Source organism: Ctenocephalides felis, unplaced genomic scaffold (assembly GCF_003426905.1).
Source record: "Ctenocephalides felis isolate EL2017-DRISC unplaced genomic scaffold, ASM342690v1 CF-g0.4_SCAFFOLD_01492, whole genome shotgun sequence".
NCBI classification, from domain to species: Eukaryota; Metazoa; Arthropoda; class Insecta; order Siphonaptera; family Pulicidae; genus Ctenocephalides; species Ctenocephalides felis.
The window spans coordinates 18,688,327-18,701,741 of NW_020537646.1; the positions used below are offsets into that span (position 1 = coordinate 18,688,327).

At 28.5% G+C, this 13,415-nt stretch overlaps 1 protein-coding gene across 1 annotated transcript in view; it reads left to right on the forward strand.

Annotated features, from left to right (window-relative positions):
* The first annotated feature begins 8,021 nt into the window (after nt 1-8,021).
* LOC113370965 (cyclic AMP response element-binding protein A-like) overlaps nt 8,022-13,415 on the forward strand; it is a 310,962-nt gene continuing 305,568 nt past the window's right edge. Inside the window, exon 1 of the mRNA XM_026611630.1 lies at nt 8,022-8,510. Within this exon, the coding sequence (XP_026467415.1) occupies nt 8,439-8,510 (72 nt within the window). The 5' untranslated portion in view covers nt 8,022-8,438. The remainder of the gene's footprint in view (nt 8,511-13,415) is intronic.

The following is a 13,415-nucleotide window of genomic DNA, read 5'->3' on the forward strand; positions in this document are numbered from 1 at the left end:
ATCAACACAATATTTACAAAATATATGTCTATTAGGTCATGCAATTCATATCAGTTTTAAGAATCAATCATCTTCTATTGAATTGTAAATTCCCGGGAAAATGAACTTTGATAGCTTTGAAATTCCCCATTGATTAACTGTAAATGAAAACAATATGCATATATTGGTATTATTTTACCTTATTTCCTATTACTCTTCAATGTATTTCATTTCCGTAATTTATCTGATTAGTTTTTGGCAAAGATAAGTCTACCGTTTCGTAGATACGGTGTAAAAAATAGCAACTCAGGTTTTACTTCAGAAAACATTTGGTTTGTATTGACGAAATGAAGATTGTTTTTAACTTCACTTTATTTTAGCAATCAAAAATATAATAATTTCTATGAGCTAAACTGTACATTTAAATAAGTATGATATTATATAAGATAATCCAGTGATATATCTTAGTTATTTGCATAAAATCCAATGGTTATATCTCTTTCTTGACAAAATTAAATGAAGAACTGATTAAATTTTTGGAAAGGCAGGATATTATGCATATCAAATTATTAAATATGTTTTATAGGTTTTAATTATGAGTACATATTTTGTTTACATATGCAGGACGATTGCTTTGAAAAGAAGTTCAAAATTTTCAAAAAATTACAATATATAAAAAAATTTCAAATTTTACAAAAAAGTCAATTTTTTTCATAAATTTCAAAATTCTCAAAAATCTAATATTTTCAAAGTTTTCAAAATAAAAATAAAACTTTTCTATTAAAAAATAAATTTGGTTAGGGAATTCCAGCAATTTGCCAGTAAATGAAAAAAAAACGACTTTTTGAAAATTCTAACTGCGTATCACCCCTTAAGCCACGATGAATTATTTATATTCACATTTTATGTGATAATCTGCAAAAAATTTACTAATTCTAAATTCCAATATCCGATTATTCATTATTATTCAAGTTCCGTTTATTTGTTGACTCTAGAATGATTTTAAAAATATATTTTGATAAATTTGCGTTATCGTACTACATTTCCATTTTACAGGAAACCTCGCCCAGTAAGGTTCCTTAAAATCGTTATCTAGTTTCGTTCATGGCACTTTGTACCGGATATCATTTCAGGCTTAACGAAGTCCTTTGGGCAAAGGATAATAAATTAACTCCTTCTATTTCCGGCGCAAAGCCAGACGTCGCAAATTGTAGCAGTTGCGAAACCAACTTTCATGATAAAAAAAATCCCATTATTTGTAGAAATATGTGGAATGTTTTAAAATATCTTCATAAATTGGCATTAGATTAATCGCTTTTATTCCATTAACTCCATAAAATTATTATTGTGTATGATGAATACAAAAATCCGGTTTGCAAAAGGCGAAATGAAACTTATAAACTAGTAGAGGGTATGGCATCGTGCCTTAAGGCAAATTGCTAGAACTTTCCGTACCGTAACGAAATGTTCGAGGAATATTAAATGTTTTCAAATAGACTATTATAAATAAATTCTGTAACATTGTCAATATTTATGAGAATTATATAAACTGAATTGCAAAGTTGAAATTAATTGTTAAGCAAATTAGAACCTTAGTCAGAATTAAAATAAAAATCTGAATATTATTTCGATATACAAAAAAAAATTTTTTTTGAAAAAAAAATTTTAAAATAATTTTGAAACAAAAGATTTTTTTTTCAAAATCAGTTATTTTGTTAAAACAAGCAGAAAGTTCTTTGAATCATTTAAATCGGACGCTTAGTTTTCTCAAAACTGCCATTTTTTGCACATTTAGCTCTGTATTTTCGAAATGGCTGGGCCTGTCTTTGCCTAAAACTATTCACCTCTTTTCCCAATCATTACAAATTGAATGTTTTTTAGATCATTCAAATCGGATGCTCCGTTCTCTCAAAAACTCGATTTCTATTTTCTGCACTCTTTATCTCCGTAACTGCTGAACCTGCCTTTGCCAAAAACTAATCAGCACGTCTCCCTATCAATAGAAATCGAATGTTTTTTTAATTTAAATCGGTTGATCCGTGCGCCCGAAAACGTGACTGGAAAATTGTATCCATACATACATACACACACATCCATTTCTTCTAAGGTATGCCAACATTGTCAGAAATCTTCAAAACGTCGAGAAATGCAAAAATTTTCATTTTCGATTTTTGGCCCATTACTATAACTACCCTACGGGAAGTTAATAAAACTAGGTACAAGTGGTATTACACTTGAATACAGTTCCAAAAGCTTTCGATAAGTGTAATTAATGTAACACAAATTGCGCTTTAGCAACTTTCAAATTTGTGATGATAGAAGTTTGAAGTTTTGACTCGGCGCATTATTCGAAACTTTTTACAGAATTTTTATAATTGAACCACTTTAGCAAGCCCATAATATTTTAGAATGCTCGGAAATTAATTATTAAGAAACGCTTTGAACGATTTTTATCAAGTCTTTATTAAACTAATTAGAACGGGTTCCGACTGATATCACTCGAAATGTTTTTGAATTTTCAAAATCGGTCCAGGATATATGCAATAAGTTAAAGAAAAAGTTATAAAAAATGGTTTGGCTGATCGTCTCACAAAACTAATCAACGCAAAATTTATCGAGGGACGAAATATTTATTAGAGATAGTCATTTAATTTTTGAAATAGGAGCAGAAGTTTTTGAAAAGTATGTGAAAGGTCAATATTTTGACACTTATACATACTTGTTACTTTTTATGTCAAACGATTTACAATCGAAAAAATATATTATATTTCAAAAATTATATTTCAACTTTTAAATCAAATGAGACTCCTTCAGGCAGTATTTGATTTTATTTTATAAAATGTATTGATCCCCAAAGTGAGTAAAATGTCAAAATTTTAATGACAGAGGAGACTAGAATTATAAATGTATACTAATATTTTTAACTTGCTGATATTAATTCTTTTGCTATTTGTGGCAAATTGAAGCATTATATTTTTTCTGTTATTTAAGGGACTTAGATATTTCTATGCTTCAAAATATTAAAGGTTTCATATACTATTTTCTGCACTCTGTGCCGAACCGTAATCTTCAATGGTATTTCCACCTGTTGAATTTATTTTGACCTCTCGACAAGGTAATCGATAAGTGAGAGATATTCTTTTTGTGTCATTTGTGGCTATATGTGTTTAATAAAAATAAATTAGAATTATTATAATATATATATATATATAACAATGAGCTGAAAACAATAAATAACCTAAAAGATATAAACTTAAAATACGGCTACTGCTAGGAATCTTAACAAGTTAATCAGTTAGACTCACAAAATTTGAATTATATTTTTTGACCAGCCAATCTCTCTGATTAATATTGACTGTATAATTTAAAACAATGGGTCGTTTATTCCTTTTTGCTCACTAATTTTTATCAACGCGATTTAACCTGTTTGTTAACATATTCAAAAGCCCCACGATCAGAGTTACAAATGTCATTAGTCAAGTCAAAAATAATAGTGGAACTCGCATATTTATTAAAACCTTACTGAAGGGCTTTTAATATCTATATTTTAAAGTGAATGTACGAGATTGATAATTTATATCTATAATATTCTCTCTAGGCAATTTGTCTTCATCCACACAAAAACCAACGTTATAGCACAGTTTCACTTCTTTAAATTTTCTACAAATTATTCTCGAAATGTAAAAATATCAATGGTAAATGTATAATGCTCGAATGCAATTTTCATCCATTCAGAAAGTATTTAAAAAATTCCTGAAATATTAATAATAATTAATTCCTGAATAGCCTTATACAAATATGTATTACTGTTCTTCAAATAAAACTGTTTGAACGTCTGCGTTTAAAAATTACCATGCAATACAAATGTAACTTTCTTATTAAATGCAAAATGTTTGTTACAAACAAAACTTAATAAAATTATATATTTTCATTGTCTAGAAAGTGTTTAGGCCTTCGTTGTTAGCAAGGGGAGAAAAACAAGGAAAAATAATGCATGAACGTACTGATAAGTAAGTGTTTTTTTAAGTAGTCGGCAGCGCGACAAAAAAATCAGGGTTGACAGAATGAAACTTAAGCTCAAACCAATATATATATATTTATATATATACGTATCAGAGACATAAACACCATCGATCAGAGACATGGACTCTAAGAAAGGCCGACAAAAGCTATCTGGAGATTTTCGACACGAATGGAGAAGATAAAGTGGACAGATGAGGTAATAAATAAAGAAGTCCTGAAAAAAGTGGCCAAAGAAAGAACTCAACTGAGCACGACCATTAAGAAAAGAAAACTGGATTAGATCCATTCTGCAAAATGAGTGCCTCCTAAATGATGTAGTCAAAGTTAAAATAGTAGTCCAATCATTTAAGCTTAAATTAGATAAGAATCTCGGAATTCGAGATACCCAGCTGTAAGTCTGTAAATACTTGACACCTAAAAGTTGTCTCAAAACCTACACATGGTAGGGTGTACGCAACATAGGTAAGTTTTGAGACAACTTTTAGGTGTCAATATACAAGTATTTACAGACTTACAACTGAGTATCTCGAATTCCGAGGTGAACTTACTATAATGACTGGTCTATAGAAGGACTACAAAGATTGGGAAGCAGAAGAATGCAGATGATTGATGTTTTATGCGAGAAGGAAAATACAGGAAACTGAAAGTAGAAGCACAGAACCAGGAAGCATGGAAGCAAAAGTTTGAAGAGGAAAATGCATAAAATTGTAGACAAAGTGAAGAATAGTAATAAATGACAATGGGAATAATGAACAAGGAATACTTATGCTTATACATTTATAACAACTAGAAAAAAATCTGAATATTCCAATCCACAAAGATTGGGAAAATCAAAATATACCATCAAATTATTTTATGAGAAACTTTTTCAGAAAAGACAGAGAATATAATTCCGCTTTTGTATTATAATTGAGACGATATATTCTAGAGCATATGAATTACAATATGTATTTTGGCATTATTCCAAGTTAAATATTATAAGTGAAAATTTCTAATGTCGAGACTGAATCATGAATGGATTATGCATCAATAAAAAATTGTTGGGATGTTTTGTTGTAGGCTATTATTATAAAGACTGGCACAAAGTTTAACCAAGGCGCCAGAGAAATATATTTTATAAATAAAACTACCCAATTTTACAAAAATATATATAAAAATTGATAACTTTTATGAGAACATAAAGAGGAAACAAACACCTCTTTATAACAGTATCCACCTATAATAATGAGCCGACTTTTTAACAACCAATATTTTACGATCATCATCGATAAAAAAGAGAAGGGTCGTGAAACATATTTACTCAAAGAAAATTTCTTAAATAAAAATTTAAGACAAATATTCTCAAGAATATTTGTTTTGAAAAAATAATGGAATAGATATTATATTGAATGAAAATATGTCTACGTTAATTAATTGATAATATTAGACTGAATATCAATTGATTCATAATAAAACTGTATGCACTTTATATATTTCAAAACCTACTATTTAATACAACCTACAATGCTGAAGAAACGAAGATTAATGCCGTTCCTGCACTTTAACTGGTGATTAAATCTATAGATAACTACGGATATTCAGTAATGATGCTGTATGAAAGTATAAATCATTTAGTCTTAAGGAAAAAATGGAAAACAAAAATTAAAACTGACGTTCCTGCAAATTACTGTAAAATTCTATATTAACTTCTCGTAGGATAAAATACAGTAATGGCAAAAAATCAAAAATGAAAATTTTTATATACCCTTTTATTTCAAAGACTTCGGAACATTTTGGTATACCTTGGAAAAAATTGATGTATGTGTGTGTAGGTGCTTATACGTATGTATGTGCGGATACAATTTTTTGTCGATTTCGAGAGCACGGAATGACCGATTTGAATGATTCGAAAAAGTATTTGATTTGTAATGATAGGGAGACGTGCTGATTAATTTTTGACAAAGCCAAGTACTGCCCTTTGAAGATACGGGATAAAAGTAGCAAAACAAATGTAATTCATTTTTTGAGAGAACGGAACGTCCGATTTGAATCATTCAAAAAAACATTTCAGTTGTATTGTATAAATGAAGAATTAATTATTTTTCAAAAAGCTGGTCTAGGATTTTCTAAAAAATTAAAAGTGAAGGTAAAAAACGGTCATTTAGTGGTCAAAAATTATCATTAGACATGTGCACGAATTGTATTGTTGAATTTTCAAATATTGTATAGAGATTTTAATAGTAAATATAATATTTGTTACCATTTCTATGGATTCCGTGTCAAGATTCATATGTTTGAAGTTTAAAGTTCACTTACATAGTTTAAACAAATGCCCTCAACAATTTCTACAGTATGGATTAACAGACTTGAATGGGTTTCAAAATTTTCAAAAGACTTCAAACATTTCAAAAAAATTCAGAAATTTCATAAAAATCGATTTTACCCAACAAATTCAGAAAGAAATCAAAATACCCCAAAAATATAGTTTTTTTTTAATTTTATAGCCCTTGCAAATTACAGTACGGGAAGTTCCAGAAAATGGCCTTAAGGCACGTTGCTATGCATATAAATTTAAATTGTATAAAAAAGTAGCTAGCATCTTCGTAAGCAAAATAAAAAAAATCAAACAATTAAGAAAAATACTTTCTATCTGAATTGATACAAAAGAGCTAAAAAAATAATGAAGCTATATCATTAAATAAACTGAGCTCATACTGTTATACAATGATTTAATATTCTAATTATTGACATCTCTTGGGATAAGTTATAGTAATCACAAAAAAAAAACGAAAATGAAACCTCCTGAAAATCTTGGCATATCTTAGAGAGAATGGATGTTTGTGTGTGTATGTATGTGCGGATACAATTGTTCGATAGTATGAATCAATCAACTTGAATGGATTTCAAATTTGTTAAAACAATCCGTAGTTATTCAAAAATTCAAAAATTTCGAAATTATCAAAAATAGTTTTTTTCCAGATTTTCAAAAAATTTTAATTCTTTTAAAAAACTGAAATTACGGCACAGAAAATTTTAGCAATTTGCTTTATAGCACAATGCCATGCACCACAAGTTATTAAATTATAATGAACAACTTTTTTTAAGTTATTGTAATGGGCCGAAAATCGAAATGAAATTTTTTTACATTTCTCGACGTTTTGAAGGTTTCTGAACATTTTGGCATACTTCAGAAAAAATGGATGTGTGTGTGTGTATGTATGTATGGATACAAATTTCCAGTCACGTTTTCGGGCGCACGGATCAACCGATTTGAGTGGTTCAAAAAACATCCGATTCCTATTGATAGGGAAATGAGCTGATTAGCTTCTGACAAAGGCAGGTCCAGCAGTTACGGAGATAAAGAGCAAAGAGTGCAGAAAATAGAAATCGAGTTTTTGAGAGAACGGAGCATCCTATCTGAATGATCTAAAAAACATTCGATTAGTAATGATTGGGAGAAGTGTTTATTAGTTTTTGGCAAAGGCAGGCCCAGCCATTTCGAAGATACGGAGCTAAATGTGTTCCAGCAATTTGGCTTAAGGCACGATGCCATACACCCCACTAGTTTCACTTTATTTTACCAATCAGAAATACAAAAATAATTTCTATGAGCTAAACTAATAATGAACAAATAAATATGATAAATATTTTACAATAAATAGATATAGAATCAAGAAGGTTGACATCCCCTGTTGTCTCTATTATGATTTATCATCATCTTCGCTAAAACTTCCAAGTATTTTCTCGAGCAAAGTACCGACCAGCTGTTTTATTAAAAGGTCACAAGGGTTTGTTGCGGTACCTGAGCATGAATCGTACAGGTTGTTATATCGTCTCTCAGTTTTACCATGAATTTTAGGCTTCTTAACTTTTTTTTCATAAAAAACTAACAAATAAAATTCCTACTTTGTATGCTCGTTCGGCGCAATCTTTGTTATTCCCCTCCATTCAACAGGACGAACACTTCCGAAGGCGAGCGGAGACTGTCGAGCGCGTACTACGGGCGTCGTGCGTCGGATATCGTCATCAAACGATTGCTTGCTAGCCGGCGAGAAGGGCACTCAAAAGCCGGTAGTAAAAGAAATAATAGAAAGATTTCTTATTTTCGCACAAGATAATTGTAATAAAATTATTTCTGCCAATTATTTAATTCAACATATAATGAACATGAAACTGATTTCAAACTCGCGTGTGAAAATCCGTTAATTATCAACTAGAATAAAGTGTCATTCACCGTCTGAGTGGGCGTCGCTAGATCAAATTTTTTTTACTATTTGAAACTTTTTTGTTATTGTGTGATGAACAGATTGTTGTACAAGTTTTAAGTGGTGATTTGAATATATTATTTTGAACATTGGTGATTTACGTTGAAGTGAAACTTTTTGTGAATGTGAGGATTTTAATTCAAATTCTGGACTGGAAGTTTTAGATACAACAGGCGCTGATCGGACTTACCAATGATGATGGAGTTTTATGGGATGGATACCGGCATGGACCTGAAAGAATTCTGGGATTCGGAACTTGACTCGGTAAGTAATTAGTAAATATTTATAGTATTTTTATTTAATTGTATCCGACACAGTTTATTTATTTAAAACATGTCTCAAAGTCTAGCCTTTTGCCGCTCGTTTGAATATCCACCTTGTTAAATGTCGTCAATGAATGATTATAAATGACAGACGTACAGCACGTGTGTTTTACGAATGCATATCATAATATTATATAAAAATATACGAGAATGCATACATATACATTCATATACATTTTGATTTTGATCTTGATTCATATACATTTTTATATGTATTTAAATACATGTACACATTTTGGTTTCAAAGTTTCCAAAAAAGTTTTTTTCATATACTTTCATATATTTTGGTTTAAAAGTTTCCGAAGAAGGATACTCCATGTCACCGAAACTTGGAAATTATTTATAAATAAAAAATTAAACTAGTGGGGCGCATGGCATCGCGCCTTAAGGCAAATTGCTGGAACTTTCCGTACCAAAAATTATTATTTTTTTAAAAACGATCAACATATTTGAAAATAATTTACTTCCAAAAAATTAGATTTTTGAGAAACTATAAATTTGACAAAAAAATACTTTTTTTTTGAACGTTTTCTTTATTTTGACATATTTTAGAAATTCTTAACTTTTTTTCAAAGCAATCGTACTGCTTTAACTACATAGAGACGAAATATCGAAGCGCGTAAGCGCCGCGTCGCTGTCTAACGGATAAGCATTGGTACGGAACCCATAGGAATGTAAACAAAATTCATACTTATTGTTAAAATCTCTATAAAATATCTGATAATATGATGTGCATATGTTTAATGATAACCATTAACCAATAACATTTTTTTAACTTACTTTTACTAAGGGTCCATAACCGCTGGACCTGCCTTTCCAAAAATTTAATCAGTTCTTCATCATGTCAATACAAGTAAAATGTTTTTTGAATTATTAAAATCGGACGCCTCGTTCTCTTAAAAACTGAGTTACCGTTTTTGGCACTTTTTCCCCCTATCTTCGGAACGGCTAGACCTGCCTTTGTCAAAAACTAATCAGCACGTCTTCTTATCAATACGAATCGAATGTTTTTTGAATTATTCAAATCGGTCGATCCGTGTTCCCGAAATCGTCGATGAAAATTTGTATCCGCACACACACACATACATACATTTTTTTTAAGGTATGCCAAAATGTTCAGAAACCTTTGAAACGTAAAGATATATTAAAATTTTCATTTTCGATTTTTTTGCTATTACTATATTTTACCCTACGGGAAGTTAACTAAATTTTTTTTCGAAAAAAATTTAGTTCAACATATTTTCGTATATACATAATTTCAGAATATTTAAATTTTGTTAAAATTAAAATTTGTTTTTTTGACCTAGAATATGGTTATGTATATATAAATAAATTGATGGATATTTCTTTTCTGAAAAATTAATCTAATAAATAAAATGCAATTATTTTTTTTTGTAGATGTTTAATTACGACGTTTTGCAATTAGATATTAGAACTAGATCAGGTTTTTTTGTCAAATATTTTTTTTAATTAAATAACAATATCAATGATGATGTTTATAGAATATTGAAAAAACCTTTAAGGAATGGATTATGAAAATTTTCTACTAAAATAAAAGAAATACGCAGAAAATTATTAGGAGTTGAGAAGCAAAGATGATTTACCTGCAATATTTATATTCATCTATAAATCCATGTCACACATTTTTTTTGTCAAAAGCACTTGTAGAAAAATTATTTAATTTTCAAATGTTCTTAATATTTTTTAAGTACAAGTACAAGTGCATTTGTACAAAAAATGAGTGATATGTATTTATAGTTTAATATTGCAGCTAAATAATTTTTGTTTCTCCATTTCTTATATTTTTCTACATATTTTTTTAAAAAAAACTTTTTCTTTTATAAGTTCCTTTATGTGTTCTTCAATATTCTATAATCATCATTAATTACATCATACATACATCATTAATTTTATTTAAGAAAAATGTTCAAAAAAAAACCTGATGATGGAACGTATCTATTTCCGAAACGTCGTAATTAAACACATTCAAACAAACTAATAGTTTCTTATCTATTGGATTAACTGTTCTAGAATCTGTTGAATATTCTTAAGAATAATTTGAAAAAATCACTTTAATATATAATTAAATCATAAATCCATATGCATTATTCAAAAAGAGTGTGAACTAAATAAATATGTTTATTCAAACTAGAATATGATTCCCTATATATATATACACATTTTTCATATTTTTTGGATAACTTTTATTAAATTGATTACAAAATCAATTTTAACACACAGCGTCAGAACTATTGAATTTTGTTAAAATTAATTTGAAAAAGTCACCTTTAATGATGCACTATATTATATTTACTATACTTACATGATAAATAAATACAAACATTTTAACAATAAATACAATAGTAGGTTAATTTAAAATCCGATGCGATTTTAAATTACAATATTCTAATTTTGTTATCAGAATTGATAATGTTATCTATTTGTATGTATTTCCCAGTTTATCGTATAAGAGCTTGTCACATGGGACAATTTAATTGTGTGACATATATACATATATTGGAACAGAAATAGGCCTGTATAAAATATATAAAAAATATATATAACAGAAATAGGCCTGTTATAAAAATATATATATATATTATATATATATATATATATATATATAACCGGAGAATAGCCTCTGGCAATCCTTCACCATGTTAAAAATTACGAAGTTTGAATTTAGAATTGTTAGTTGATCGTGAACTTGTTGCAGTATCACTATATATTTTTTAATTAATTTGTTTATAATAATAATTTTTGTAATTAACTTTATTACCTATACCAATGATATAATGCAAATAAATAATAAAAAAATCTGTTCACATACACACACACATACTTCTTTCAAATTTGGTTTCATTCCATTCTGAATGGCTTGAAATGTCGAGAAAACATACATGTAAAATTAGCGAATCGGATTTTTTGATGAATACATAAACTTCTCCTTCGGGAAGTTAATAATGAATATTTTATACAACATAATTGTAATTCAAACTGAAAAACTAATGCAAATCAATTTTTTCACCTAATTTTACTTATAATTAGAATACAACAACAATATTAGGCTGTCTAAATTTATATATCAATAACAAAATCTTAGTATCATAAAAAGTGAAATGTAGTTTGGAGTCTTAGAAATCGATGCTATTGGTATATTGCACTCGTTGATACATGTAACCAAATTGCATTTTTGTTCTGATTATAAACTTTTCTACTCGCGAATTGCAAGATCTATATGTATTTTGCATCCGAGTGGGAAGGGTTAAATTATATGCATAACAGAGCAACTTGTATATAGCAAGTCGGATATAGCAAGTATACAATAAAATATAAATTTAAAATTTATAAATATAGAATATAAAAATGAAATGTTGTGGCTAAATGCCCCATGTAATAAGCGAGGCCAAAAAATAAAAAAAAATTACAAAAAAATTATAAAATAGTTAACAGTAATATAAAATAGTATGGAAAAAGTAATGTTGCAAAAATAGACATGTACAATTAAAAAGAGATGTACAAAACTTGGTGAGGATTTGGTAATAATGAATAATGTACAATAATATATTTTCATTTATATATATATATATATATATATATATATATATATATATATGCATATATGTGCATATATGTATGTATGTATGTATAATTTTCACTAATGTATGTCAAGTTTTAGCTATCTATGCAATGAGGAGCTACTGCACAATATGTTTTCCACAACGTTAGTAAATATTTTGATAAGAAATATTGCACAATCATCTAATAATTTCTTAATAGAATACAGTAACAATTATTTTTACCATATTCATTGCGCATTGGCATAAATATTGCATTTTCCTAATTACGTATTCGATATTATCGCAATAAAACGGATGCCAATTTAATGGTTAATTATAAATTAATTTTTCTTTCCACACTGTATTAAACTGTGGCTTCTTTGCAATCTTCGTCTCGATCATAGAACTTTTAAAGGCAATTCATTCGCTAAATACTTAATATACATGTCGTCGTAGTGCTTTGCGTTATGCATAGGAAAAGAGGTATTATCTGCTTCCGGCATATTATATGAATACAATGTATATTTAGATCATATTAGAAATTGAAAGTAGAGAAATATATATATATATATATATATATATATATATATATATATATAATACAACAAATAAAACATTACATATATTATTTTGTGTATAAATTAATATTCTCATTTAACCCTTTCCCTCGACTGCATCTTTGAGGGGACAACGTAAATCTCTGTGCACTCTTCTGACTCCTCGAGGCACTCGATAGCATACACAATGACTCAGTTCGGATTGAAGCGTCGAATAGAACAAATCATGGATGAGCAACCAGCGTCCTGCGGGCCCTACCCGCTTTTTTCAACATTTTTCTCTCGCCAAGCGTTTCTAAAGTAGAATTTTATTTATTTCGTCGACTTTCTCCCATCAATAAATTAATTACTATGTATTCTCTGCTTGTTGCATTCATTTTTGATATATTTTATTTTCATTAATTTTGTATTTTTATATTATAATGTTTACTGGTATATATCAAACTTTGTTAGGTATTATGAAGTGCGTCCCGGCATGAAATTTTAAAAATTAAATGCTGCCCGTGAGTTAAAAAGGTTGCTCCTTAGAATAAATCTGTGCAGTAGGTATAGGAAAATATCACGTGTATTTATTTTTAACCTGAATTCATTTTTAAAAAAAAAAAAAAAAAATACAATTTTTGGAATATCACCACGTATCACAAAAGGGGAAGGGGCTCCAAAATTTTTTAAAAAGTCGATCACGTGATTAATGGATGCCCTCTTAATTGTTTTTAAACCCATTTTTTT